Consider the following 27,615-nt stretch of genomic DNA (forward strand, 5'->3'; position numbering starts at 1 on the left):
AACATATATAATTTTGTTTGTAATAAAACGGGTAAAAAATTATATATTAATAGATTGTTCAGGGCTATTTTTCAAATTTATTTATATTTATGGACTTTTTCTTTATAAAATTTTAAAATTTTTTAGCATTAAATATTTGTTAACTATTATAGGAATAAATAAAATCGTACCAAGATGCAGTCCTCCAGGTTTTTAGCAGGACTCCAGTGGAACATGCCGGTTGAGTCGTACTTCATCTCCGTCTTCTCAAAGTCAAAGTCCTTGGCCTGGTCGTCGGCGATGCCAACCTGCATGTTAACGTTGTTGCTGTTGTTGTTCTGGTTGTTTCCGGATGAGTTGCGCTGCGTAGGCCTGGCAAATTTGAAATTCGAATTAAAATCGCGTCTCAAAAAAGCTCTCATCAGATCAGAAAGAGAGAGAAAGTAATGTACACCGCGTGCTACATCCATTCAACTGGAATAATTAACAAAAATAAAACAATATGAAAATTAAAAACGACGCAGGCCTTCTAATGCTCGGAACGGAACGACTCAATAACTGCTGTCTGTGTTTTAACTAAAATCTCAAAATGAGAAACAGCAAAATCCTTGCTTGTATTAAAAATGTATTATATATTTCAAAAAAAAATTAAAAGTATGTAATAAAAAGAAGTGTGAAAAATAGCCAAAATATCTCGTGTGGTGCTGCAAGCGAGCGTGCATGGCTGTTGATGTATGTGTGTGTAAGTAATTTGAGTAACAAATTACATGCATCATGAATTCATCCCCTAAACGCCTATAAAAAGTTTTGAAAAATATATTATGTCTCGCCTCCGTCCATGCTTAAAAATTGTTCGCGACAAAACATTTTATTAACAGCGACACGTAAACAACTAAAATGGGGTTTCTAGCTTATTTCAACTAAAATTTGGAATAGTTCAAAACTGTACACGATATCGACTCAATAATTTTGTTTGACAAGGTATATCGAAAGAAGGAATAATAACAACAGACTCCATGAATTGAGGGCCTACATGAGCTTTTTCACTTCGTATGCGAGGTGATAGCCAGGGTACCCGCCTGACGTGTCTTCCTGTTGCTGGTTTCTGAAATGCAAGAATCATATTGCACACGGCCCAGTTGAGTGAGATAGAGAGAGAGACGGTGGTGGTGCGGAATAGTCGATTGGCGGAATTAACCCTGTTGTTAGGAAACTAATTCCGCCAAGTCCGGTGGAAGCGCCACATGGATAAGTGAGTTTTTGAATGGAAAAAAAATGAAAATGTGGAGAACGATTATTAATTGTGCGCCAATTGGTGCTGGTGCACATTTGAATGATTATGGTTTAGCTTGGGGCGTTTTCCCGAAAGAGCTCTAGATCGTCGGTCGGAACCGTACCTGTTGTTGAACTGGTTCGGAGAGGTCAGGTCGGGCGTGTTGCGATTGGCGGTGCCCTTGACCTTACTGATCTGCTTGGTTGTCGCGTTCATCAGTGCATTTTGAGGGACATTTCGAGGCGTACCGCGATTAGCCAGCACTGAAAATTGAAAGAAAATACATTTAAGATTATTGACAAAATCAGTTTGTTGCTAATTTTTTATACTAAACGAAATTAAATGCAATTTTTACTCCATTTATTAAAATTAAAAATCGTTGCACAAGAAAAACTATAGTAAATTTTTCTACTTTAATTAAAATGAGAATTTAGGAGGGACTTTAAAAAAATTTAAACCAAATATAATTTTAATTTTTTATTAATCAATAAGCATTAAAAAAATTTGTTTTTACTCACTTGCATCTTCTCTTTCGCGTTGCGTTTCACCTGCAATGGAATTCGGCAACGATTAATCCGTGGCTCTGGCAATCTCTCACACGAATTTTAAATGCTAGTGACATACTGAGTGTGCTGGGGTCCTAACGTTCCCTAATCCCTAGCCTTAATAAAACTTATTGCTTCAGGTATGATCTGCGTGAGAGTGAGTGAAAATTTGATCGACATCAGGGCGGGTTTCTTCCAGGAGGGGCGAGAGAGACTAATTCTTTTGTGACAAAAGTAGTTTCCTCGGCTCGGGGGGTGGAAAGAAAAGGATCAAGGGTGGCAAAAATCTCTAGCTAAGCTATTAGTATGGTTAAAATTGTTACTTCTGCTCAGTTAGTCTTAAGAAACATTTAAATATAGATTTGCTCTAAGCTAATTAATTGGAATTTTAAAAGTTAATACAATTTTAAATGGCTACATATTATTTGATGTAAGGTATTAGTTTTTTTTAAATGTTGTCGTGCAATTATTGAGAAAATCCTTCCAATTAATTAGCCTATCATGCACCTTAATCCTATGGGGGACACTACGCGTGACTAATAAGTATATTGAATGTGCTCTGATTTAAGTAAGACGGGAGAAAAAGGCTGGAGTTTTTACATCATTCGTAGGGTGTGTTGTTTAAAATTTAAACAGGTTGTTACCGTTTGAATCAAAGCACTTTTCTGTACAAAAATACACAATGAGGTTGACACTGTACAAAAACCGCGAAAAAAGTCAGTTTAGTGTTTTCGAATAGTTGTGTGTTGTTGCTTCATGAAAATACTGTCAAGAAAATTCAAAGCACAAATTTGTCAAAAAGTTTTAAAAATAAATTTATTATTGCCATATTTACGGCGTTAAAATAGAGAGGATAGCAATATCAGAAGAATAAATGAAAGTTGCTTGAAAAGGTGTTCTGTTATAATGTGTCATGTGTCGTGTTTGTGTGTTCTTCTACGGAAAGGGAATAATATATTAATTGGTAGAAATGCACTATTTGAACAATTACATACTACAAGCACACTCGATTGTCAAGAAAAGTAGTGGTGGTTTAAGTGGGATGAATGGTCTAACAATTAAGGGTTGGATCAGGGTTTAGTAAATTATTAATTTAACCAGAAAGGCGTGCACATCATATATTATTTTTCTTTTTCTTTTGGGAAGGATTAAATTTGGAAAAAAATTTGGAGCGGGAAGGAAAATTGCAGACCATCTCGGTGGTGAGAGAAGGTTTGTGAGACGTGAAACAGATTGCTTAATGATTAGAATAGAAGAGTAAAATCGCCTTTTGTCTTAAAAATAGTACCTCTTACGTGCACCTTCTTTGGTAACTCTGGAGGCGTAAAGGTGGGGGGAGGGTGGAAGTCATCTGCAAGAAACAGCCCAAGAAAAAAATGACTAAGAATCTTATTGAAATTCCCTCCCAGGGACCCGAGAGTTTAAAATTTTACCAAAAATCGGCGCACAACTCGCGACTACGAGTCGTGGCCGATTTTCGTGAGAAAATAGTCGGGCCAATTAAGCAAGAATTTTTTAATCATATCAAAAGGTGAAAATCGAGACTTTTGACTGAACGAGTGAAATTTATTTGATAAACAACTTTTTAGCAGATAATAAGAAAATGTTCGACTCTGCGATTATCACTAACATTTAAAAACACACAACAGTATAATGCCAAAAATACTTTGGCTTGATAATATTTAAATATATTAATCGTTTAGTCAGCAGCAAATCCATCAAAAGACACACCAATATAATAGAGACAGAAAATTAGCATGCGCACGTGCACGGTACTTCTGCAAGTGAGTTTTGATCTAATGAAATCGAAAAACAGAAAAAATATTTTTTATCAGCACACCAAGTAGCGCAAGCAACATGCATCAAGCAGGCAAGCGGATTATGCAAACGGCAAACAAAGTGCTCCCAACCCATGCAATATTTTCTTGTATTCTCGTTTTGATTAATTCTTCGGAAAAACCCAACGCGAGGGGCTTACTTTATTTACTTCCTTTTCACATAAAACATTTTGAACTAACCCCAACTTTAGAGAATGAAAATCGCCGAATGTCGATGGGGTTAAGCGAGGACATTTTATGTGAATTAGTTCAGGGTCTCAAAATACACCCTCTTCGATCCCTATATAAGCTAATCGTACACCCGCCGGTATAACTTTTCTTTTGGTTCAAAGAAGCGCGATATTTTGTGAGCTGGTTCTCAAATGTATGATTATAATAATGGTCAACTTGGCAGCAAAAATTAGCGTGAGTTAAAAACGCATTTCAGTGCTGACGACTCCTAAGTAAGTCTCTAGATAATATACAAACAGAAACACTCAAAATTTGAAATATGGGTGGCTCTGAAATCAAATGATAATAATAATACACCTTGCCCAAAATAATAAATAATGAGAACAAATATTAAAATGGAAAATATTGCAACACGGAATGTCATTTTAATGTCAACCATCATCTCATTTTCACCGACAGTAGAGTGTGGACTTTATTTATAAATTATATAAAATATGAATGTAATGTTTAATTTATTTATAATAATAAGCACACAGTATATTTTTACTGGTTCAAAATAAAAATGTGATTTTTAGCATATTGTACAAACTTTCTTTAGTATATAGAAATGAAAATTGGAAAGTAATCGCCTAAACTTACTTTCATAGGAATAATCCTCGCCTATGTGGATGAAGAGAGTAAGTATTGAAAAGGACAGATAGAATAATAATAATTAGAACAACGGTCGAAAATGTTGACGAGAAATGAGCAACTAGCCATACACAAAGCCAAATGTATATGAATTATTGTAGTGTTTTTTTTCTGTTCGTTAAAAATTGACTCTGTTTTATGTGGCATCGTTATTATAATTTTGGCCCCGCGTTTTGCCGAAATTTTTATCAAAAAAGTTGGAGCAGGACACACCAAACACTGATTATTTTTTCGATAACTTCTAAAATATAAAGCCATCAAAGTTCTAGAACACCCTGCTGATTATAGAGATTGGGTTAAAAAAGGTCTATCAAGAAAATGAACTCGGGAGAGCTAATGTGATGTGAGGGTGGGTTCGGATTAAATGAGTTTGCGATCGATCTTTTCAACAGAAGTGTTAGTGTTTAAAAATCTCTGCGGAAAATGACATCGATTATGACGAGAAAATCAATCAAAAGGCACACCAAACGACACTTATACACTCACACGCACGAGAAAATGAAGTTTTCTCCGATTTTAAACAGGAATCTAGAACAACGAGGTGAAAAAGAAAAATACATTAAAAAACAAATAAATATCCAATCTGAGCAATAAAACATAGCGTGTTCGTTTCGTATGCCAATCGCACAAAAGTATTTGTGTTGTGAATTTGAAAAAAAGCAGTGTTGAGTGTGTTTTCTTTTATAAATTTGGAAATACGAACAAAAATGGTTGAAAATCCGAAAGAGATTTCCGTTTGAACGAGTAAATATGGAAAAGATAGACACAAAAATTAGTCGGTTTTCACGGTTGGTTGTTATAAAAGATTACAAAACATTTTGACGCCGTTCAATCACACAACAACACACATTCAATAAGACACAGGTGAAACATTGATGATTATGAGAAATGGATGAAATGATTCGTTGCAAAAAGGGAACTGTGTCATTTTTTATTTTTAATGAGAGACGAAAACACGAAAGCCTACAGTTTTCACGAGTGAATCGCGGAGAGACAGAGGAAACGTGAATGGAGAGAGAGAACGTCAAAATGGATTTCTTATTATTTTAAAAAAGCGGTCAAACGAGGTTAAGAAAAGCATTTTTGCAGCGCTCTCTTTTTGAAAGATTCTTTGATTATTTTTTTTTATCTCAACGGGGAACAACAAAGAGAGATAATTATATATAGAGCCAATGAAAAAATCTTGTGTATAATAAATTAATGTGTGAATAAAAAAACACTCTTGGTTTGAAAGTAAGTTGATACACGTGTGTGATACGTACTTGCCCTTCCGAATAACTGTATAGCACGAACACCCTTCCGAAAAGTAGCCACTATGAGATGAATAGGGCAGAGAAAAATTAGAAACATATAGTTGATGTTAAAAACAAAGCTATTTTAGTCACATTTTATGAAAATAATAAATAATAATGATAATAAGTAAAAATATATAAATGACAACAAATATATAGACACTGACGAGTTCTTTTCAAAATGAAACACGCCTGTCACAGAGATTTTTCCTAAATATTTTTACAAAAATAAAAACCATTAATTTATAATATTTCGCATATTTCACAAAACGCCGTGTGTGTTAGTTTTATATCTGACTGATTTTTTTGAAGTGTGCGAAGACAGCAAAGGGAAAGAGAGAGGGGTGTATTGATTGTTGACAAAATAACCCTATCGCCACTATGAATGTGATACCTCAACCCACGAAAATAAGTGTTGAACGTGTTAATTTTTTTATGTCAATCGGAGGTTTTTTCCTTGGAATTTCTTCGACGTTGCAAGCTTATTCCTTTTTATTTGTGTGAGGGACGTACGAAAAAATATTGCATTGAAGTGACCAAAGTTTAGACTCAGAGGCTACAGAAAAGTAAAAAGAAATCAGGCTCAGCTGTCCTAGCTAGATTTTGGATTCATTGACTCAAAAAGAGATTCAGCAAGCTCCTAGCCAAAGTTGGTATTGAGTGCGATGCAAGACACAGTTATTTGCCCTTATTGCTCTTTGGCGAATCTAAATTTGATTAAATTATATTGTTTGACGAACTGATTGTTTGTAAAGTGTGCAGCAAAATGACATTTAAACAGGGGTTTGAGTTTTGTGAGGAGGGACTAATTTTCAGACTTTATTTATATCCATGCAGTTTGGAATGTTAGTTGGAATTAATGAATCTATCAACTATTTTGAATTTCTCAATTCATTAATTATTTTTTATGAAATTAATTATGTCTCATTTTACTGCCCACGCGTGATTCTCAGGCTTAAGTGTGCTTGGCACCTCATCAATCCGAGTGAGACAGAATCATGTAAAAAAATTTAAAGCATTTATAATAGTAATAATAAAATTAATTTCCGATTTTTAGTTCACGTTTGACAGAAAATGCAGCAGCTCATCCTTTTTTTTTATTTATATATACTGGACAAAAATAAAAATTAAATAATAGCAGCATCAGCGCCAGCAGCAAATAGCAGAAGGACAATTAAGTCAATGGTGACCTCTAAAAAAAACCAAGAATCGGTTCATCCAAAAAAAGAAAGAAAATTTAAACAAATATTTACCGATCGTTCTTTTACCAATACAAAAAGTGAGCATAATTAATTAAGTTACCTGCATTACAGTTAAAAATCATTTTTCTTTTTGAATGAATTAAATTAATTTTCAGCACAATTAGTTATGCTGGAGGGCGCAGACAGTGAAAGCAGCAGTTTCCGGCACATGAAGAAGCAAATAAAAAATTCGCAGCGTTTTTTTTCTTCAAAACAGCATCAATTTAGAATTGCGCGAACTTCTGATTTAGTTTGGTGATATGTTAGCATCCATATTGGAAATTTGTGCACTCATGCATTATCAGGAGTGCTTTTTAAACAGACGAGAAGTGACATTTGTGAAAACAATTTACTTTCAATTTAGGTTTCCAGCTATATTATTATATAATTTTGACCTCTTGCCTGTTTTTATCAGACGATTTGATTAAAATGCAATTGGGGATCATATTTTTATGCTTAAATTAAAATATTTTGAGTGGATCACAAATCTTCAACCGGGATGTTAAAAATGTGAGCATGTTAAACAATTTTGAAAATAAATAATAAAGAAAAATTGGAAATACCAAACTGTTAAGAAATATTTTTGTAATGCAGGTAAAAACTGAATCGAAAGTCCAAAGGAAAACCAAGATCCAAAAAAGATGCGAGATATAGAGAAGAATGGAAAATGACAAATCCAAATATAGGAAGCTTGAGGAAAGAGAAAATCGAACGGAAACTTGAGAATTTTACGAGAAATAATTGAAAACAAACTGTTGATGCGTTTTTCTAGTCAATAATTGTATTTTATATATTTCTGCGAGTGCTTGTTGCATGAAGCCCTACCCTCTGATGTAAATTTCTCATAGTTGGAGGCACTAACACCGCCTTGTTTCACCATTCCTGACTGCATCATCATCATCCCCACATCTGAAAGTGTCCATTAAAACAGAGAATTGAGAAAACATGTCAAATATTGCAGCATCACAAGTTGTTGTTCCTGACAATTCATCGTCCTCGCAGATTATTTCAAATGAATGAAAAATGTGTATCTCACCATTAAATTTGGCACTAAGGGTTAGTCAGATAAGCTTGCAATTTTTTTTTGGTGCAATGCCGTGTGGTATTTTTGCACCACAACAAACATTTCTCACTAAATGGTTAGTCCAGTGGATTAATTTTGGAGTATTTACAACAGAAAACCTCATGATACCCTCCGTCTAGCAATTTTTTTGGAATGCACAAAACTCTTCTATATGCCTATGTGGGAAGTGGTTTATTAAATCTAATCCTGTGTTTGTTTGGCTGAACTGATTTGGATTTTTCTGCCGATTATTCAAGTTTGACCCAAACAATTTTTGTTCTTCACTTTTTTTCTGATTTTGAAAAAGGGGTTCTGAAGAAGTAGAGTACAGGGCATGCGAAAGAGAGAAACGGAGATAGACATTATCATAATAATAATAATATAAATAGACTTTTACATTATATCTGCAATGCATAATAATATAAATATATGGAAATAAAAAATAATAATTTAATACATAGTGGGCCTCGTTTTGGCCACGGATAAAAATCATAATGATAGAGAGCATCAGCCAATTATTGTAGATTGCAAAATAGCTCGCACTCTTAATTAATTAATTCATGTCATCACGCCGATGGCTCACTTAAGTAGAGTTGAGCTATTTTCATCTTTTAAGACTCTGTGGCAGAAATTTGTAAAGTAAAACCGTAAAAAAAATATATAAAATGAAAAATATAAATCAAATTAAAAATTCTCATTAGAAAATTTCTAGAAAGATGCATAATTGGATCAAGGGCTACTCACAATTTTTGCACTTGCACTTTTTTATTAGAGTTTCATCCTTGATGTCGTCGTGACACGCCTTACAATAGAACCAAGCCCTGCAAAAGATAAAGTGCGTGAAGAAACTAGATCAATTTGCTCAAATGAATGATTTTTTTAAAATTAATTTTGGCAAAATTATGCAACACGCTCGTCAGTCAAGACGCTCCGGTTGCCTAGGCACAGACCTCTTGACCTCGTCGGCCGATTGTGCGATGAAGAAACCCTGTGTGCTCGCCTGAATTTTGACCCCTCTGGGATTGATCGAGATTTTGCTGTCGTTGCCGTCCTCGCCTTTGATTTCGATCGCCAGCAACAACAACTTGAGCTTGGTGAAACACAACCTGCAATTAATCGCAAAGAATGAACGTTGGTCCTCACTGCGGAAAACAACTGATCTTTCCGAAATAAACCAATTGTTTTCCAACGCACACAAACAAGACACACGTAACAAGAAGGCAGAAGGTCCGGAGAGAGCGAGAAAGAAGCGGTCGTGCGAAGAAAAGGCATGCAAATTGGCCTGTGCCATCATTTTTCAACTTGTTAAGTGTGATGAATGTGTGTGTAAATAACGTCAGAGTAAGTATGAAATTTAAGGGGCGCCGACTTACTCGCTGGCTTGCGGAAACGTCATCCCAGTGAATGACGGGGACAAAGTCTCGGTGTACATTTCGCATCCTGTCCCTTGCAGGTAGTCATTTTGCCAAGCTTGTGTATCTGGGGACTATTGCACACAAACTTTGAGCAAATTATTTGAGACAGAATTTTATAATATTATATAAAAAAATCTCATCCTGTTTTTACACTGAACTGATAAATGATGGCAATAAGAAGAGGGGAAGTTTTTGGTAAAAGTGCTGAATAGGTGGATTTTGGATTTATTATGTCACAATAACGTTTATGTACAAGAATGAAAGAATGCTCTCAGCAACTTTTCGAGGAGGACGTACAAGTACACATGACTGGAATTTAACATTATTATGTATGTCACAATTGACCGGATCAAAGCAGCAGAGGAGAACGTAATACAACAGCCATCAAAAGCAACTTTAGAGAGGCAGTTTTGAAGGTACTTGTGAAGTTGGAAAGCGCGGCCTTGAGTCTCGCCGTTTTTTTTTTATCTTCACGTAAAAGAAACACAGTTCAAGATACGGACATTGAGTTCGCTTCTGTGAGAAACAGGAACGACAAAAGTGAAGAAATAGGAAGAGATGATTTTATTTCCGCATCTCTCGAACGCGCGTTCCTGATTTCTCGTGTACGAAAGTACGACACAGCACCGCTTGTTTGCAGAGAAGCCGCGGCTACTCACTCTGTCGCCTGTGCAAAAGTCATGCCCACAAAACTCGGGCTCAAATTCTCGGTATACATCTCCATACCGGTGCCTCTTAAATAATCATTCTGCGACGCCTGCATATGCGGCGACTAAAAAAATCATTTTTCAAATTTTAAATTTCTCTCGATTCGTATTAATTTTGCGTTCAATTAAGATTTTATTTGAAAGATTTTTTTACGAGTGAAAAATGGTTTTGACTCACCGTTTTGAATGAGCGCATGGCGAATAAATTCGCCATCATTGTGGAGAATCCTGGGGCCAGGCACGATTGTGCGATGAAACCGAGCTTTAACTCTGCTAAGCAGATGACGTCGTCGCCTTGTTTCCAGTCCCACGATGGAATATTTAAAAGGTAGGCCTGAGGGAATTCAGAGCATATAAAAGTGCGCACAAAACAAGTTTCACGAAAGCTGAAATTTGCCTCCGGATCAGATTTCGTTTGGATGAATTAAAATTATTTTCTCTAATTTGTAAAGAAAAATATATTTTATAATTTTATTGAATAAATTTATCAATATTTAAACAATCCATTGCAAACGAAAGTAAATTCATTTAGGGCTATGTTAAAATAAATGCAAATTCTCCAATTAATAAATATAAAAAAAAAAATTTGTTTTATTTATTAAGTAAAATAAAATCATTATCGAGGTTTTATTTTCAACAAAAATATAAAAATTACAAAAAAATTTAAAAGTTAAATTAAATAAACAGCAAAATAAGAAAATAATTGTTACTTTAAATTTATATTTTTTATTCAGAAAATTATTATGGAATTAAAAAACTTTAACTATGTTTTAAAATATTGTAAATGAGATTATTTAATTTGTGTGGTATCTTGCCTTGTTGTGGTACTGCATCAGTTGGATGATAACTCTTATGTCGTCCGAGTAATTCTTGATCGAGATGACTCGCATGATGTTAGCGGCGTCCTCAGCGTCCGGATCTTGGCAGTACTTGTTTGCCAATACAAGGCAGGCGTCCGCTTCGTGAACCTAAATCGCGAGAAGGCAAAAAATGTGAGTATTGTCTGAAAATAAAATTAATGATTAAATATCTTGGGCTGTGCATGTTTTTTTCTGTAATTTAAAAAAGCCCATTGTTTTGCTTCAAAATTTTAATCGTTTCGTTTAAAAATTTGAAATTATTTTTTTGAAGATAAGCATGAAAACAATCAGGTATGTATATAAAAAGGGGCATGCTTCAAAAATCTAAAGCGCGCAGCACTTTTTTGAGCAGAGAATTTTCGCTATTACGACTGTCTAGGAGAACGAAAAAATAATATAATTAAAAAAAAAAATTGGTAAATTGCATTCATGCATGCATCGACAACAGTTGGAATATATACTCTGAATCTGCCATTCCACTCTAAAATGATTTACATACAGACAACATGACGAACGAGAGACATCATAATGCTCTGGATTGACTAGAAGATGTTACAAATTATATAAAAATCACTACTTTCTAAAAGATATATCCACGAATTGGTGTTGCTTATATGAAAGTTTGAAAATTTTGTTAATTTGGAAAAGCAAAGAAGTTAGTATAAGCAAGACTTTTAGATTAACAGAGGAATTTTTTCGTCCTTTTAAAAATCTACTGCACTTGAAAAGTCCATGAATAAACTAGAGGTTAAAAAAAAACAAGGAACTCCGCAAGTTTTACATTTTTTTAAACAGTTATTAATTGGAAACTGAACTTGCGAACTCCCTCATTCTATATTAAATAAAAAGGTGTGGTAATTTTTAAATGTATGGTGCTAGACTCGGATAATCTGCTTAATTTTGAGATCAAAGGGCAGACGACTTACCAAGTTAAAATTTTGTCCAAGGTCAAAACATTCTAAATTGGGTCTAAACTTGCCTCAATTATTGGTTTGTAATTTTTGAGATCTAAATTATTAATTATCTCCCGCTAAACTTGTGTGGTTTGGTATAAATTGCTGTGTGTCTGATGTTTCGAGACATATAATCAGAAGAGGGAGTATATTTGGTTATAACTTCATTAAAGGTATTTTTGTTAAAACATTTTTTTTCACTATTTATATATAATATTATAATATCATTTTCCCACTTTGAAGAATAGAGTGAAATGAAGGAGGAAACTCATTTTAATACAAAATTTGTCCAATAAAATATGTCACAGTATAAAATTAACACACTGAACGAAAGTGGAAATGAATACGACCACACTTTGTGGAAAAGAAAATTCTTGTCTGGAATTTTTCTCTCCTCCTTAATTTTTCATCTATACAACACAAATCGTACACCAAGGTGTGTGTTGCATGTTCGATTCTTACCTTGACCCTCTGCAGGTCGATCGGATTCATGATTGACCCTTGGAAGAACTCTACAGTGGTGAAATGGCGCTTGAATAAGCCTTCCAGCTCTAAGTCAGGTGGCTTTCTGCATCGTATCGTGTGTTTTAAAGCAAGTTGGAAAAAATACAAAATCATCACAAATCAAAAAAGTATCTTAAAAATAAAATTAAAACAAAAAAATCATGATTGCAGCATCTCTCAGCAGCACCACCACAGCGGCCAAATTAGACAATTTTAGTCCGATTATATATAAAAAGGAAATTCTAAAAAAATACTATACCTTCGCCACGCCGGCCAAAAAAGCATTTTTTTTTTCAACTCTAATCAATCAGTCAATCAATCACAAAAATATAAATCTAAGAGTTATTTAATGTCGTATGCTGTATATATATTTAATATATATGTAAAAAAAAAATGAGATATTATACAAAAAGTCATGCAGAGACGATACTCTCGAATCAAATAGAGATCGGAGATAAGAATAAATTTTAATAATGCCAGCACGATCAGCTCAGAGCATGCCCAACTTAAGTCAAAATACATTGATTTTCTCTTATATACTGCCATTATGAATAATGTAAAAATGCTGTGTGACTAGTTTGCCTCGCAGATATGGTAATTCAAATCGTTGCAGGATGCACAATACAATTCCAAAAATATAGAGTGAGATATGTATAAATATCAAATTAATAAATGGAAATCAACGGGGAAACTTGATTGCTCTCTGTTTCTTTGGTAAAAATAATTTTTTTTCTTTATATTTATATAAATGTTTCGTGAGGCAGTGCAATTACCTTCACGCGCTCAAGATCAACTGCATTCATCATTGTACCCTGAAAAAACTTCACTGTCGTGTAGTGACGCTTTAGAAGACCTTCTAACTCCAAATCAGGCTCCTTCCTGCGGGTTCATCAACATTTTAGAAATCATAGCGATCGAAAAAATCTGATAAAATGCTCAGCTGCCCAGCCGCTAAAGTATAATATGCTGGAAAAAAAGCTCGGATAAAAATCGATTTTGTAAAATCGGCGCCACTGCAGCTCTCCCAGGTGGAAACACAGAAAACTCGTTAGTTGTGAAAGAGTGAAAGGCCGTGTCAAATGCATTAAAATTTTATCACTTGCATTTGAAACGTCTTTCACGAATGTTTTTTTTTTGTACTACCAAAGCCAATCGGTGTTTTTGCATCTTTAAAATTGATAAAAATAGAAAAACTCATATTTACCTGTGCAAGAACACAACCTCCACGTCAACATCTTCTCTGTCTTCGTGGAGAAAGTCTTTTAAGAAATGCGAGACGGACTCATAAGTGATATGACCGCACACAACAATATGCCTGAAAAGCGGAAAAGGCCTCTGTGAATAATTTCAAAGTCAAATCAACCCTTCGGCCAGCGGGCGAGAAGGGTTGATGCGGAATTTAAATTCAGTTAAGGGCTGCTTTCCTTTGCTGCATCGGGCGCGGCCACTCGTGCAAAACGCCTCGCCATCCTCGACTACTTCGTTTCGAGGACCTGCTCTACCGGCATTTTGCATGAATCATCCCACAGCCTGGGTATGCAATTAAATTATGGGGCCTGTTTTTATCTTACTTTGAACATTGAGTCAACGACAGACACAACATCAAATAAAACACCAATCAAGCAAGGGAAGTTATGAAGTTTCTTATTTTTTTTTTTTTAATGAGAGAGTTAAAGACTCTCAGCAGAGTAATTAATTATTGTATGTACACAAAAATCAAAATGAGATTCTCAACAAAGCATGCACCACAAAATTTACCATAACACTATCTGGCTCTAGAGACGGGGAAAGTATTGAACAAACCGCACCACTATAGGTGTATTAATTCATCAACCTCAGCTATATTATATATAATTCTAAACAAGTAGGGGAGAGTTTCGAATCAAACTACTTTAAATTACGGGGATGAGTTTCTAAAAGTTTTTATAAATTATCATATGGTTTAGCATTTCAATGGATGAATTTTGTTGCCACTTTCCGAGATATTTGACTTGATTTTTATTATTAGTTTTCCATCGACATTGAGTATAGAGTGTGTGTGAAAAGAGCAGGAAAAATGTAAACAAGTGAAAAAAATCATGGTTTCGCCCGAAACTGATTGTGTGGTTCTTCATGCTACAGCAGCAAAAAGTTAACCTTGCCCAAATCAAATGGGTATTATATATTTAGCCTCTAAAAATCCTATGCAGTGAGAAATTATTATTGTTAAATATATATGATAATGTGTATAAGAACAAAAAAGTACATCGAGAGATTCCGAAAGAAAAACTCTGCATGCTGAAAAATTCGACATGTCAAAGAAACATCGCGGCGCTAAATGTCAAGACGTATATATTGTTTTTGTGAATATTCATATTCAAAAATCTTTTTTGTAAAAAAAAAATTGTATTCTACACAAAAAAGGCCATCAAAAACAAACAAATCAAACCGTGTGAACGCTATAGGTAGGATTATAACAATAGAAGCTTAAATGACAATAAAGGTGACTGATTTTCTATTCGCCAAAAAAACAATTTGTACAGTAACCATGTATTAAGAGTCAATGACTATGGAGCTGATTTTGATTATATAAACGACCAATCAAAAGGGAAGATACCCATCAATGATAAAAAAAATATATAAATTGTGGTTTAGAATGTTGAAAGTTACCTTCGTCCCCTTTCATTCTTGAGAGTACCACCATACTTGGGTCTAGTTCCGATGAGGTCAATGATTTCGGGAATGCAACTCGCGAATATCGCCTACGTTTTAGAATAACAATCACGTTTTAATTAAATGGGTTAGAAATGTTCAATGAGATAATTATATATACAGTTAGTTTTAATTATTACAAAAATTTATCGCCAAGAGTGGAAAAAAAATCTGCAGAAATTTTGTTTTACTTTTATGCAAAAAAGGCGTCGAAATATTTGAAACCTTTTTACGTTTGCATCAAAGAGACATTTCTACAAGTAATGCAGAAATTTGAATTATTTCGATCCGCTTGTATATATGAGATAAAAATAATCAGAAGGGGGTCAAGTGGGGGGTGTTTGAGACAGGAGTTAATACGAGTTTGTTATAGTGATTAATTAATATAATAAACTGGGCAACACAAAATGACGGTTAAATACCATATTTACCACGCTATGATCAGTTTCTTGGTTGAGCAATTATTTTGAGCATTTCGATAGATATTACAAAATATTCTCTTTGGAAAAATTCTTGATTTAATGTAATTTATCTCGAAAAGTGTCTCGTCGATCTTTGAGAGAGTGCCAAAAATATACTTCTCAAAAGACGTCGCAAAAAATGTGTGTGTGCTCTACATCGGGGGAGGAGTGAAGACAATATTCTAGGAATATTTCTCTACTCTACGGTAGCAAAAATAATTGAGCAAATGAGAGTATCACAAATTCTGCTCCGCATTAAAGTCTCCTTCATTTAAGGAGGATTCGGTCCAAAAATGGTATTATCAATATATATATGTGGTATATATGTTGCAAGTATATATAAGAGAGAGATTTTCCACATGCTACCAAGAAACGTCTCATACTAATTAGTATAAAAAGAGAAAACCAAAGGAACGGACGAAACAGTTTAAAAATAAAATCAATTGCTACAAGTGATTAAAGTAGATCTTTCCAAGAGAGAGTGAATAAATTCCAATTCATTATTTCGCTCTTTTTCAGAGGTTTATATTTGAAAATGTAGTGTATTTATTTTTATCATCAGGAGAGAAACCCACTTTAACCAGCATGCAGATTCTCGTTAAAAGAGCAATTAAGATACGGTGTAGGAGGTAGTTTAAAGTTCCACTTTCAACCACATGACAAAAACCATTCTCTGCACCTAAATGTAGTCATACTGCCGGTTTAGTTAGATCAATGAGTATAATATAAATGGTTAGAATATTAATATATAAGTTCGATCAAATTTTATATATGTGAGAGGATTAATATGAAAAGTCCAAACTCGGCGGTTAATTCAACTAGCTAGACTCAAAAGAACAAACGTATTATACAGAATAATATAAGAGAATTTTGACTTTTATACAGATACAGATGGAGGAGAGTAAATCTGAGCAGCACATTTTAGTTTTTACTGATAATCGGTATGTGGTGGATTAATCGACAATGCGTCAAACTGGGAAGGTAAGCAGCATGATCGCATCTTTGAAAGACAAAAGGGTACCTCCTTCCCCGCTCCGATTTGTACTCGCCGCCGTATTTGCAGCGGTTGCCCACCAACTCGGTTATTTCCGGAATCCAGCTCGCAAAAACAGCCTAACCAGATTGGAAATGGAAAAACAAAGAATGAGTTTGCAGCAATATCTTGAGTGGAATTATTATAATTAAAATAGTGTGGTAGCAGAAACTAACAATTTCTGTCAACTAAATGTATATAATATTAAAACTTACAATTAATGTGAAAAAGTGACGGCACACATTATAATTAAATTTTGACTTAAGATTATCTTTGCTCTCATTTTACTTCCCTATAAATTTGATTCTTTTTTTCTGACAGACTGAGAGTGTAGGGAGGGAGGTACATTTAATTAATCGTCAACCAGACAGCACTAGTAGAAGAAAGTTGAAGAAAAAACTTAATTTCGGGGTCAATCAAAAAATCATGTCAATAACCAGGCCGGTCAAAATTATATAAGTACGGACTCGAAGGGGGGAAAACAACATTTTCCACCAGTTTTCAACCCTCGGAGTCGGTTTACAAAGAAAAACAACACTCACAGCAGCATTTAGATAAAAAAATATAGAAGTGAGAAAATAAAAACTTGAAACTCCAGCACCACAACACTATAATTAGGCCAATCGGCTCATTGTGATTAAAAAACTCGGGAGCAGTGTGATTTCAATAGTCGCAAAACAGTTAGTGGTGGAAATTAATAAAAATTTTACATAAAAAAAATGTCCACGATTGCTCTTCCAAATCGCTTCCTATAGCTGCGTATAAGTGTTTACTTTGCCATTAGTCTCATTGGTGAGAGAGCGACACAAAAAGCGGAAAACGTTGCAACGAAATCAAACGAAAAGAAAAATTTTGTTGTTTGCATGAGCTCTGTGACTTCGCCGTCGAGTGTCCACCTCGCAGACTCTTTTACACTCCGAAGGCTTCATTTTTTTTGCTTTATATAGAGTGACACTTGAAGCGAGAAAAGGTGGGGCACAGTAATTTACAACAGCTGCACGTACAATTAGCGCCAGAGAGTCAAACAGATTGGGCCGCATAATTTGACAAAATTATGCGCGCCGCTCTCGAATGTCTACCTCTTTCCATGCTCCTGCTTGTATTCGCCTGCGTACTTGGACCTAGTCCCGACTAGCTCAATAATTTCCGGAATACTACTCGCAAATATCGCCTGGTACAAAGAGAATGCGTTTTAAAATGGTCATAAATGCACTCATAGAAATATTACACATGGCTGAAAAAAACTGATTGCTTTCAAAGTGGGTGGTCAATGAAAAAGGGCGGGTGAAAAAGTCGGTTTTTGCATTTTCCTCAAATATTTTCCACAAATATATAAATTTTTTTACAAATGGAACAAATAAATAAAATAAAAATATGTTTTGCACAACAAACAATGTCTTTTTATAAAACAATATCGTTTTGAATCATTAAAAATTCTAATTTAGGAGTTAAAAACGAGATTTTTTCTTGTTGAAGATTTTTTTCTAGTTTTTATTCAAAACCAAAAAGGGCTTTATCAGTTTTGATCATAACCTGCAACCCTTTTTCACGAGCAAGAGAAAAGTAGCAATTTAGAACATAAAAATACTCCAAATTCTAGTTTGAATTTTAAATCAACGAACCAGATTCTCATCATAATATATCAAATAAAGCAACTAAAAGATACAAAGCTTCAATTTTTTGCCCAATGTTATTGACCAAATAAATAGTTTTAATTTTTAAAATGCATCTAAGCCAATTTAAAAATAGTGCAATACAACTTATCTGTTAAAATATTAATATTTTCAAATACTGAGGAAAATGACCCTGACTTTGCGAAGTGCATGATATGGAATGAAGCTCTGAGCGGAAAAAACTCAGTTTTGGAACGAAAGATTGCAAGATGTACAATTAAGATAAACGACGCGAAACGAAAAATAGCAGCAGTGTATGCCAAGCAGTAAGCATAGAAATTATGGAAATAAATTAAAATTTCAGAAGAATTCTTTTTTTCACTATAATAAAGATGAAGTACTTTTTTTGGCAAAAAATATTATTTTTTTTTTACCGCGGTCAATTTGGAACATGCAAACACCAAAATATATGGCACTAATTTGCGACTCGCCGTCCCAGTTTTGAAATTAATTTGAGTGTTAATAATGAAATTAAAATGTTGCATGCTGGTGAATAAGTAAATTGCTCTGAGTAGTGCCGAGTGGTGGACGGTGCTGATGAGCTGATTAATTCCAAAGAGAATATATATTAAAATGTAATGCCCGGTCGACCACTCGCACTCTTTTGCGGCCATTAATTACAACAATAATAATTATTTTCGCATTTCCGCGTTTTTTTTTTGTGAAATTAATAAATGCTCGTTTTCTTTTTGTTAAAACGTGGAAATTAATTGTTAGTGCAGATATGGAAGGAAGTAAGAAAATATTATAATATCCTGTTAGTTGGACAAAAATTGACGGATGCTCCTTAACGGGCAAACAGACACGCGTGCTAATTTAGGCAGCACCAGGTCGACGCCACTTTTTTCGGAACGGACACATTCGTGTGTAAGAGAATTAGGGCAATTCTGCATTTTCCAGCCAAACTCAGCTCTGTTAGAGGAACGGCAAAGCAGAAAAGAGAAACAAGAAAGTTACATAAAAGGGTTCGGGATTTTGTTAGAGGGGAGAGAATTTTAGAGGGACGGGAAAAGTAGTATAATATTGATCTTTCATAATAGTGTCTCAGTACTCGACTTCTGGCTTAAAAAGGTCCTCAAATATTGAAAATTCTGTCTTAAAATCAGTCTTAATCTTACTTGAAATTCGTCGTCTTAATTATTAAATAAATATGTGAAGCGGAGGAAGGCAAAAATTACTTACCAAGCCGACGAGTAGGAAAAATACAAGAAACGTCCTGCCCAACACAGTTTGGCAATAGACGTCACCGTAGCCCACAGTGGACATGGTGACAATTAGGAAATAGACGCACGTCCAGTAGGAAAGTTGTTGTGGATTTTCAAAATCCAGAGGGTCTCCGGAATTCTCCAGCTAAATTGATAAAATAAAATTATTCTCAAACATTTAAATTTTGTTGAATATTTTCAAAAAGGACATAATATTAGGTAATTTAATTTGCAATTTGGATAGCATTGAACGCAGTACAAAGAATTCTTAATTTTCTTGTTTTAATAGATTAAATTTATAACATTAACATACTAAAAAATATGGAGCTGCAGCATTTTGAAATTGATTAGACTTATGGAGGAATTAAAAATTTTAATACTTTGATTATTGTAATCAACATTTTTATATTTTATATTAATGATTGAATACTCTGAACTAAGCCTGAAGGTTATTAAGGTCTGGAGTGAGAAATGCTTTTTTTTAATCTCGGAGAAACAATGAGGTGTGAAACTCACCAGATGAATGATGCCCGCGGCTGTGAGCCAGACTGAGATGAAGATCGACACGAGCTGGGCCAATCTGATAGAGCTCGACGTCTTGAGGATGTTGAGATATTGAAGAATGTCTGGTACTGTCATCAGACGTAAGGCTCGGAGGAATCTGAGACCTGAGAAAAAAAATTAATTTAGCAAAATCAATTTTCAAATAAAAGTTCTAAACAACAAAATATTTTACATATATGAAATTATTTTGGATTTTTAAATTTAAATTGTTTTTACAAATTACAAGTTTTGGTTCTGATTTTTAAATTCTTTAATATAAATGATTTTTCTATTTCAACTCACCTATCCATGTTCTATCCAGGTATATCGATACGAACGAAGGGGGAATCGTAAAGTAATCAACAAACGAATACATTTCTAGCATGAACCAGAGCTTGTCGCTTGCAGCTATAAACTGGAATGACAAAAGCAGCATCAGTCAGATTGTCAACAAAGCTCGGTCGCAAATATTGTTATTTTTATCCCTTTGAATTTATTATACTTACACGTATAAAAAAGTACACCATAAAAAATATATTGAAGGCTAGATCTATTTGTTGAGTGAAATTGTCACTCCACTTTTGGCATCTCTCCACTTCCTCGCTGAAAATGCAAATGACATCGATTAGCACGGTGTTGCTGTCGAGAGATTTGTGGCTCGAGGAAGAATTAAAAGTAGCCAATTGCGTGCGACAGTGAGATGCAGTGCAAGCAATTTTTTTCCAGTAGTTTTATCAATTTCCAAAAAAGAGAAAGAAGCTTTGTTAATTATTTTAAGTAAATCAAAACTTCTTAATCTTTTAAAACTCAACAACAACACAAAATAGCAAAATATATTTCACACTTACACCTTTCCTAAAACATGCAGGATGCGATCATGCGGACAAATTTAACTTGTATAATATACATCTCGTGTGTAATCGAAATCAATTATTTAGAGAAGCACCGAATTGGCTTCCGAACAAACAATTTCAAAATATTATTTGTGTGATAGTTTCATGAAGCCGTGTGATATTTTACAGAGATCAAATATTGCCAAAGTCATGCATATTCTTCAAAATAATGACATGAGAAATAATTTTCCAACGGCCTTAAATTTAAACCATGATTAAATAATCATTTTACTGTAACGAGTTTTTGCGATTTGTCTTAGAAAATTCTCATGTAAAAGGAATTTAAATTAAAATTTTCTCAAATATCATATTTGTGTGAATTTAATTTTACAAAACGTTTCCGCAAAACTCTCAAAACTGCGATTATTTTCTGAAATTTTACTAAAATAATCGGAAATGATTTATGGTTTTCTTTGTATAATCTAATAATTTTAAAAAAAAATGTTTTATATTATATGCTTTCGGCGAGTAGATGAAAAGTATAGTGTCCGCGCGCGGCAGGGCTTCTTTTATGAACAATAAACCGCGAGAGCACACGACACATGTAAATATTTAGAAACGCTGCTCGCCGGAGATAAAGGCTTGAGGAAGAACGGAGCAAACGTGGCCCCTCCGCGATCGTCGGGCCAGAAAAATACACCCAGTTGGCCCCGGGCCAAAAAATAGCCCCGAATCTCTCTGAGAACTGCACAGAAGGGAATTTCTTCTCTCGGCCTTTTCAAAACAGCTGTTGGGTGCTGAGAAGAACTCGCCCTTTTGAATTGCGTGCGCCCGTCTTCTATATCATTTGCGTGTTTAATTTATGCAGTTTTCCGACTTTTCTCGAGATGAGATGGCGTGACAAAATGCTTCGAGAGAGGAAGAAAGGCCAAATGAAAAATATATACACACGATTCTTAAATATACGGCAATGCGGGAAAACATAAATTCGTAATGTGAGAAAGCAGCTCATTTTCCGGGACGGAACCCAAAAATAGAGGAGTTTTCCGAAATGGGTACTTTTTTTATGCTAGGAAAATAACACACAAACACTAATATAGCCGAGTTAGGAAGGAAAGGTTTTTGTCCCAGTGTGGCAATGAATGAAAGAAATAAATGCAATGTTATATTTATGCAAATTTCTTGGCCTGCTGTCAAAAAGAACGAAAAGTTTCTCGCACTAACGATCTGGAACGTTCAGAGTGTTCAGACGAGGGTGGTTTTGTTTCAAGGAAGGAAATTTTGCGCTAAATTTAATAGCGCTGACGCAACTTCCTGTAAAGAATATTGACAAGAGACAATTAAGCTCCAAAGTCTCTTAAACATTGTAATTCTTTTCTACGCTTTCAAACATTGAGGAAATTTTGGGGCATGAAAAATCTTTGTATAGGAACTCTGATTTTTTCCCAATTGATTGCAAAATTCTGTTTGTTCTAACTAAAAAAAAATAACAATAATTTAAATAATTACAAAAGTTATTACGGAAAGAAAATGCTTTTCGAAATTAAAGAAAATACAAAGATATCTGTGAAATTTAGCTTTTCTCAATTGAATGTAATCATTACATAAATCAAAACGAATACAAATTTGACATGACCCTTTTTTGCTTTGTACAAAATATGTTTTCAAGAAAATTGAATATTAATTCTTAGAAGTGGATCTAATTAATAATACTAATTTAATTAGATTTTCTGATCTTTTACTTCTTTTTCTCAAAATTACACTGAGATATTTAAATTACTAAAGAAGTTCTGCAAACAAGCCATTAAATTTATGAAACATTCCTGTGAAGACTTCCAGGAAAGTGTATTAAAAATTATCCAACATTTTTCTAGCACTGGCGCTCTAAATAATTGTTAGAACATATTTGATAATAGTTCTGCAGGATTAAATTTAAATGAAAAATGAATGCATTGTGATATGAGGAATACGTTGGACCATGATTTCAAGCAGTGAGGAACTGGCGTATAGGTGAAAAAATGATACTGGTGTTTCGTTCTTTTTGCTGAGCACCAAAGACACATTTTTTTGCATTACAAAAAAACACATATTGCAAATAGACACACATATTAGCACATCGATTAAAATGTAGAACATTTATGAAAGACTCGAATAGCAGAAAGCGTCAATCGTGAGATAGGACATTTAGAAAATAGAAAAAAGAAAAAAAAGAAATAATATTCCATCCAGATATAGATCTAAAGGGGCACACTTACTTTCTGCAGGAGAACGTCAGAGTGGCGGAGTTAAAAATAATCAAATGTGTTAGTTATCTGCTCGTTTGAAATGGTTTGTACAAAAACAGAAAGGGGTTGGAACAAGAATGGTGTATTTCGTTTTGTATATTTCTGACAAGGGGGACAGACAAACACAAAACAAACAAATATAATAAACACGTCCGAGAATGATTTTACATAATTCTTATCTCGTCTGCCTTGGGAAGCGAAAAACTGAAAATAATTTTCTTCTGAATTAAATTATCTGTGTTGTGCCGGGGATGGCCAGCAAAAGAGATGTGTTACGCCCAGACAGAAAGTAGGCCACTCACAATTGCGACCGTCTCGAGCAATAACAGCAATTTACACAGTCCTATTTACTCGGATGGCATTTCATTTCTTTTTATGCCGCTTAATTGGGACGTCTGAAGCAGAATTTATTGTTGTTGCTCGCAATTAAATGGAAAACGGGAGCGCGGGCTGCGAAAGTGAAGGGCAGCTAGAAGAAATGTACACAAGAGAGTATTAAAAATGAAAGGACATTTCCAGCAATGATTTATATTCTTGAATTTATGAAACAACAAAAAATTTCATAATCGAAGCCAAAATTTTAAAAGAAAAATTCACAGGGGCTCATCAAAGGTTCATCTTTTCCTTCCAAAGAGTATTTGAATCTTGAGTGAAAGTTAATCTTCAAATTCATAAAAATAAGGAAAAAATTTCATATGCCTTTCCTAAAAAGGCTCAAATGAGGAAAAGTTTCAATAAACCCTGTATTATTTTACCCTTATTGGTAGGTAAGTTTCTCAATCGCGATTTTGACGGCAGTTATGAGACATATTTTTGTTCTTTCAAATTTAACTGGAGAGGCCCTTTAAAAGCAAACCTGCAGTTTCGCGTTTTGCTGCTTTTGGGTTTTTTCAATGTACAAGTGATAAATAGATCGCTTTTTGGTGGATCTATTTTTGGGGAGAAGAGAAATGATGTGTCGAAAGCGGAAAAAGAGCGGGTAAAAGATTTTGAGACTAACAAAATACCGCGTTGGTATATACAGAGGCTAAAAGATAGATCAACACAAAAACGGTTATGATGAAAAGATGCTGCCAATCAAAATGAGATTTGTTTTGAGAGCACCCGAAAAATCCGTCAATCATTTCTCCCGCAACGATTTTTCTGACACTTGCTCGCGTCTGGCGTTTCTCTGCTTTTTATTCTGTTTTCGTTTTTTCAAGTAAAAAGAAGAACCGCGCGCTCTCTCATGTCTTTTTACAAAAATAATCAATCAATTTTGCTCTACCAACAAACCAATTCAAAATTTCACTACAGCTGTGCAGAGCCTATCGTAAAATTGTCCAAAGTCATATAAATCAAAAACTCCTGAGCTGCCAAATATATTCAAGTCTATATTCAGTTGGAGTGTAAAAGAAACACTAATAGTTATTGAAAAATGCAGAAGAGTTCCAAACTCGAGTTACTGCTGCGGTGTAAAACTAATCAAATTTAAATGTAAAATTCTGTATACCAATAATCAAAATCGAAATTTAACAACATTCCCAAATAAACAGGTTTTATTTTACAAGAAGAATGTAATTAAATAATCTAGTCTGCTGGATTGTCTATGAAAGAATGGGCAGTTTGTACAAGAAGAAGTTTCTCAAGATTTTTATAAATACGCTTCAAAATTACTGATAGTCCGTGATTAGAAAGAATTTCACAAAGCAAGGCAGATGTAAAACGAAAAAACGTAATACTCTCGTCGAAACATATTTTCGAGTTATTGGATCGAAACAGGATAATTAGTTGGTTACTCGGGCACAACACAAATGAAATAATGTTTACAGGTACAACTATAGAGTGAAAAGAATCTCACCTTGAGGCATCGATGAAGTAGATTATTAACGACGCTATACTTAGAATGAACACCAACACCACCTGCAACAAACAAGAGCGAAAGTCAATAAAAAGTACAATACAAAATTTTAATTAATGAGTGAACTAACTTTTCACAAAGATTTCCACACAAATTAAATTAATTAAAACCTCAAACAAGTTGAAGTTTTTATTTACATAAATCAAACAAAACATTATGGAAAACATTTTGAAAAGTTAAATATTTCAGGAAATTGCTGTAAAAAATTTAATATAAATTGTAATGTCATAAATGGTTTTTATTTTTAGGATTAAACAACGAATATTTTAATATTTTGATCTGCTAGGAACTTTGTAATAGCGAATGTGCCTAAAATTAATGATGCAAGTTAGACAAGCTCGAATCGCGGGAATTAATTTCCAGGCGCACTCGGAGGGAAACGAGCAACAAATGCGGTGCGGCTGCTGGTTGGAAGCCTTTTCATTACACTCACTCGCGGAGAGTTATACAGAGCGCGGTATGTGTGTGCAACCCTCTCGTCTGTCTGACACGTACCTTCATACACACATCCGAGAGGAAAATTTAAATATCGAACGCGGAGTGAAGCGCTATTCGCGGAATTTTGATTAAATTTGCAGCCGCGCGCGCGACTCGAGCAGGAGAGTAATTTCCAGCGCGTGCTTATGAGGAATGATCGATGTGTGTTGTCGGCTAATGGGAATCTTGTTGATGTTGCAACCGCTCACCCACTCACACGATTGTAGGTTTTCAGTTTGCAGCAGGTTTGGAATGTTTGAAGGAAGATTATTTTGAAATAATTGAATAATTATGTTAGTGCTTTTAATTTGAAATTTAATTGCAAACGCCTAAATAGCTTAAAAGGGTTCCAAATTTATTTAAAAAAATTCCAATTAATTGACTCTTTTAAAATAATCTTATTTTTTAACAATAAGGAAATTGACATTATATCTGAAGAATACACATCAGCAAAATAATTTCCAAAATTCTATTTGGTTGCAGATAAATCTCTAACATGAAATATGCAATTATTGGTAAAAAAAGGCAATCCTTACATGTCAACAGCGAGTACTTATCTGATTGTGAAAACGTTATTCTTATTGAATGCTTTCGTGCACCGTGAATGTCGTTCGATTTCTCAGAAATTCTCCCTCGCGGCAGCCTTGAGGGTTAATCGATAAAAGCAGAAACACGGAAATGCCATCTAGTAGACGTGAATAATTAAAGCAAAGGCTGCCGAATAAAAGGATCATCAAAAAGAAGTTTTCGAGGACTTTTCCCAGGCGGGAAAGGACGCTAACGAGAAGCAAATATTAATGAGCAAGCGCCTCCCAGACAATAGCTGTCGGCGCTCGCAAGTTGCAAAAGCGCAAATTGGCCGGTGCACGACTATAGACAGGTCTTTCATTACAACCCTCGACTTTTTCGGCAACAGCTAGGAATGTAGCTCCTTATGGGAGAGATGAAAGAGATAAAAAAAATGAAGACGAAATCGCGACTTATGAATTTCTCGAGATTAGCTGCGCAAGAAGCCAAGCCGCGGAAGGAACTTTTGAGGTCTCTTGCGGCGGAAAATCAGCTAAAAAACGTGGAATAATGTGAGACGTGGGGCGAATTCCGGTGTGGGCGCGCGCGAATTTGGCGGTTTGAGAGAGAGAAGAGTACGACACACACGAGGTCAATCGATAGGGAGGCTCTGGCCCGCCGTGGCGACTGCTGCTTGGCGCCGACTCCTCGCTCGGCAAAAAGACCAACAGGCCTTTCTGCCCTAACTGGCTTTGCATGAGCGCTGTAAATAACAAGGCCACGCCGCAAATCTCGGGACTCGAACTCTTTTCCCTCACGAAAGAAGGCAACCCTTTCTTCTATGAGAATGTTAAAATGAATTCATGAATTGTATGAATTTTAAAAGAGCACATTTTTACTCAAACTATTTTTTTAACGTTGTAAAAAACTGATAAAGTTTTAGTCAAATAATTAAACAAAATTTGATAATAATTTTACTTCTAATAAAACTTGCAATTATAAGGTAAAATAATATGTACACGTTAGCATTAATTGGGTATTTGTAGCCATTTCCTTGTTAACCCCCCGATAAAATCTTTTGTTCGAGTAAGAAGATCATCGCCGGCGTCCCTTTCGCTTCCGCAAAACTCGCCGATAAAAATCTCGAGCTCAAAGGGTGCGCTCACGCAATTCTCTCATTCCGAAGCTAAATGAGGAAATGGATAACATTTCCGGCAAACGAAACTAGCATTTCAATTATTTATAATTGACCTTTCACCAGTTTCTTTTATCACTTTTTAATTTTCGCAAGCCACTTAATGGGTGAAAGTTTTCAGCGGGGCGCGAAAGGGTTGAAATATAAATTCCACATTCCACTGCGGTTTACATTGAAGAGCAGTTTGCGGAAAATTGGAGACGCACAAAAGAAGAGCCGAAGACAATGCCGGCTAATTAAAGCGGAAACTCGAACCCAAAATCTGGGGTGCAAATTTCCAG

General features: G+C 34.7%; 1 protein-coding gene across 30 annotated transcripts in view; it reads right to left on the reverse strand.

Moving 5' to 3' along the window:
- Positions 1 to 27,615, reverse strand: part of LOC132192806 (calcium-activated potassium channel slowpoke) — a 45,835-nt gene that overhangs the window by 4,854 nt on the left and 13,366 nt on the right. For 2 of the 30 annotated variants that reach the window (XM_059612969.1, XM_059612942.1), the window contains exons 2-21: positions 25,096 to 25,157; positions 20,644 to 20,740; positions 20,441 to 20,552; positions 20,111 to 20,262; positions 19,572 to 19,739; positions 16,705 to 16,796; positions 13,736 to 13,846; positions 12,490 to 12,595; positions 11,030 to 11,182; positions 10,393 to 10,548; positions 9,466 to 9,578; positions 9,043 to 9,198; positions 8,837 to 8,913; positions 7,855 to 7,938; positions 4,983 to 5,024; positions 3,086 to 3,148; positions 1,771 to 1,800; positions 1,377 to 1,515; positions 1,013 to 1,084; positions 171 to 351 (exon numbers count right to left, since the gene is read on the reverse strand). In XM_059612969.1, the coding sequence (XP_059468952.1) occupies positions 171 to 351; positions 1,013 to 1,084; positions 1,377 to 1,515; positions 1,771 to 1,800; positions 3,086 to 3,148; positions 4,983 to 5,024; positions 7,855 to 7,938; positions 8,837 to 8,913; positions 9,043 to 9,198; positions 9,466 to 9,578; positions 10,393 to 10,548; positions 11,030 to 11,182; positions 12,490 to 12,595; positions 13,736 to 13,846; positions 16,705 to 16,796; positions 19,572 to 19,739; positions 20,111 to 20,262; positions 20,441 to 20,552; positions 20,644 to 20,740; positions 25,096 to 25,157 (2,166 nt within the window). Of the gene's footprint in view, positions 1 to 170; positions 352 to 1,012; positions 1,085 to 1,376; positions 1,516 to 1,770; positions 1,801 to 3,085; positions 3,149 to 4,445; positions 4,467 to 4,982; positions 5,025 to 5,758; positions 5,810 to 7,854; positions 7,939 to 8,836; positions 8,914 to 9,042; positions 9,199 to 9,465; positions 9,579 to 10,392; positions 10,549 to 11,029; positions 11,183 to 12,489; positions 12,596 to 13,304; positions 13,411 to 13,735; positions 13,847 to 15,180; positions 15,273 to 16,704; positions 16,797 to 19,571; positions 19,740 to 20,110; positions 20,263 to 20,440; positions 20,553 to 20,643; positions 20,741 to 25,095; positions 25,158 to 27,615 lie in introns of all 30 variants that reach the window. The other 28 variants (XM_059612943.1, XM_059612939.1, XM_059612965.1 and 25 more) reach the window with 25 other exon arrangements.

Source organism: Neocloeon triangulifer, unplaced genomic scaffold (genome assembly GCF_031216515.1).
Source record: "Neocloeon triangulifer isolate White Clay Creek 2 clone unplaced genomic scaffold, ASM3121651v1 ptg000003l, whole genome shotgun sequence".
In the NCBI taxonomy this organism is placed as follows: Eukaryota; Metazoa; Arthropoda; class Insecta; order Ephemeroptera; family Baetidae; genus Neocloeon; species Neocloeon triangulifer.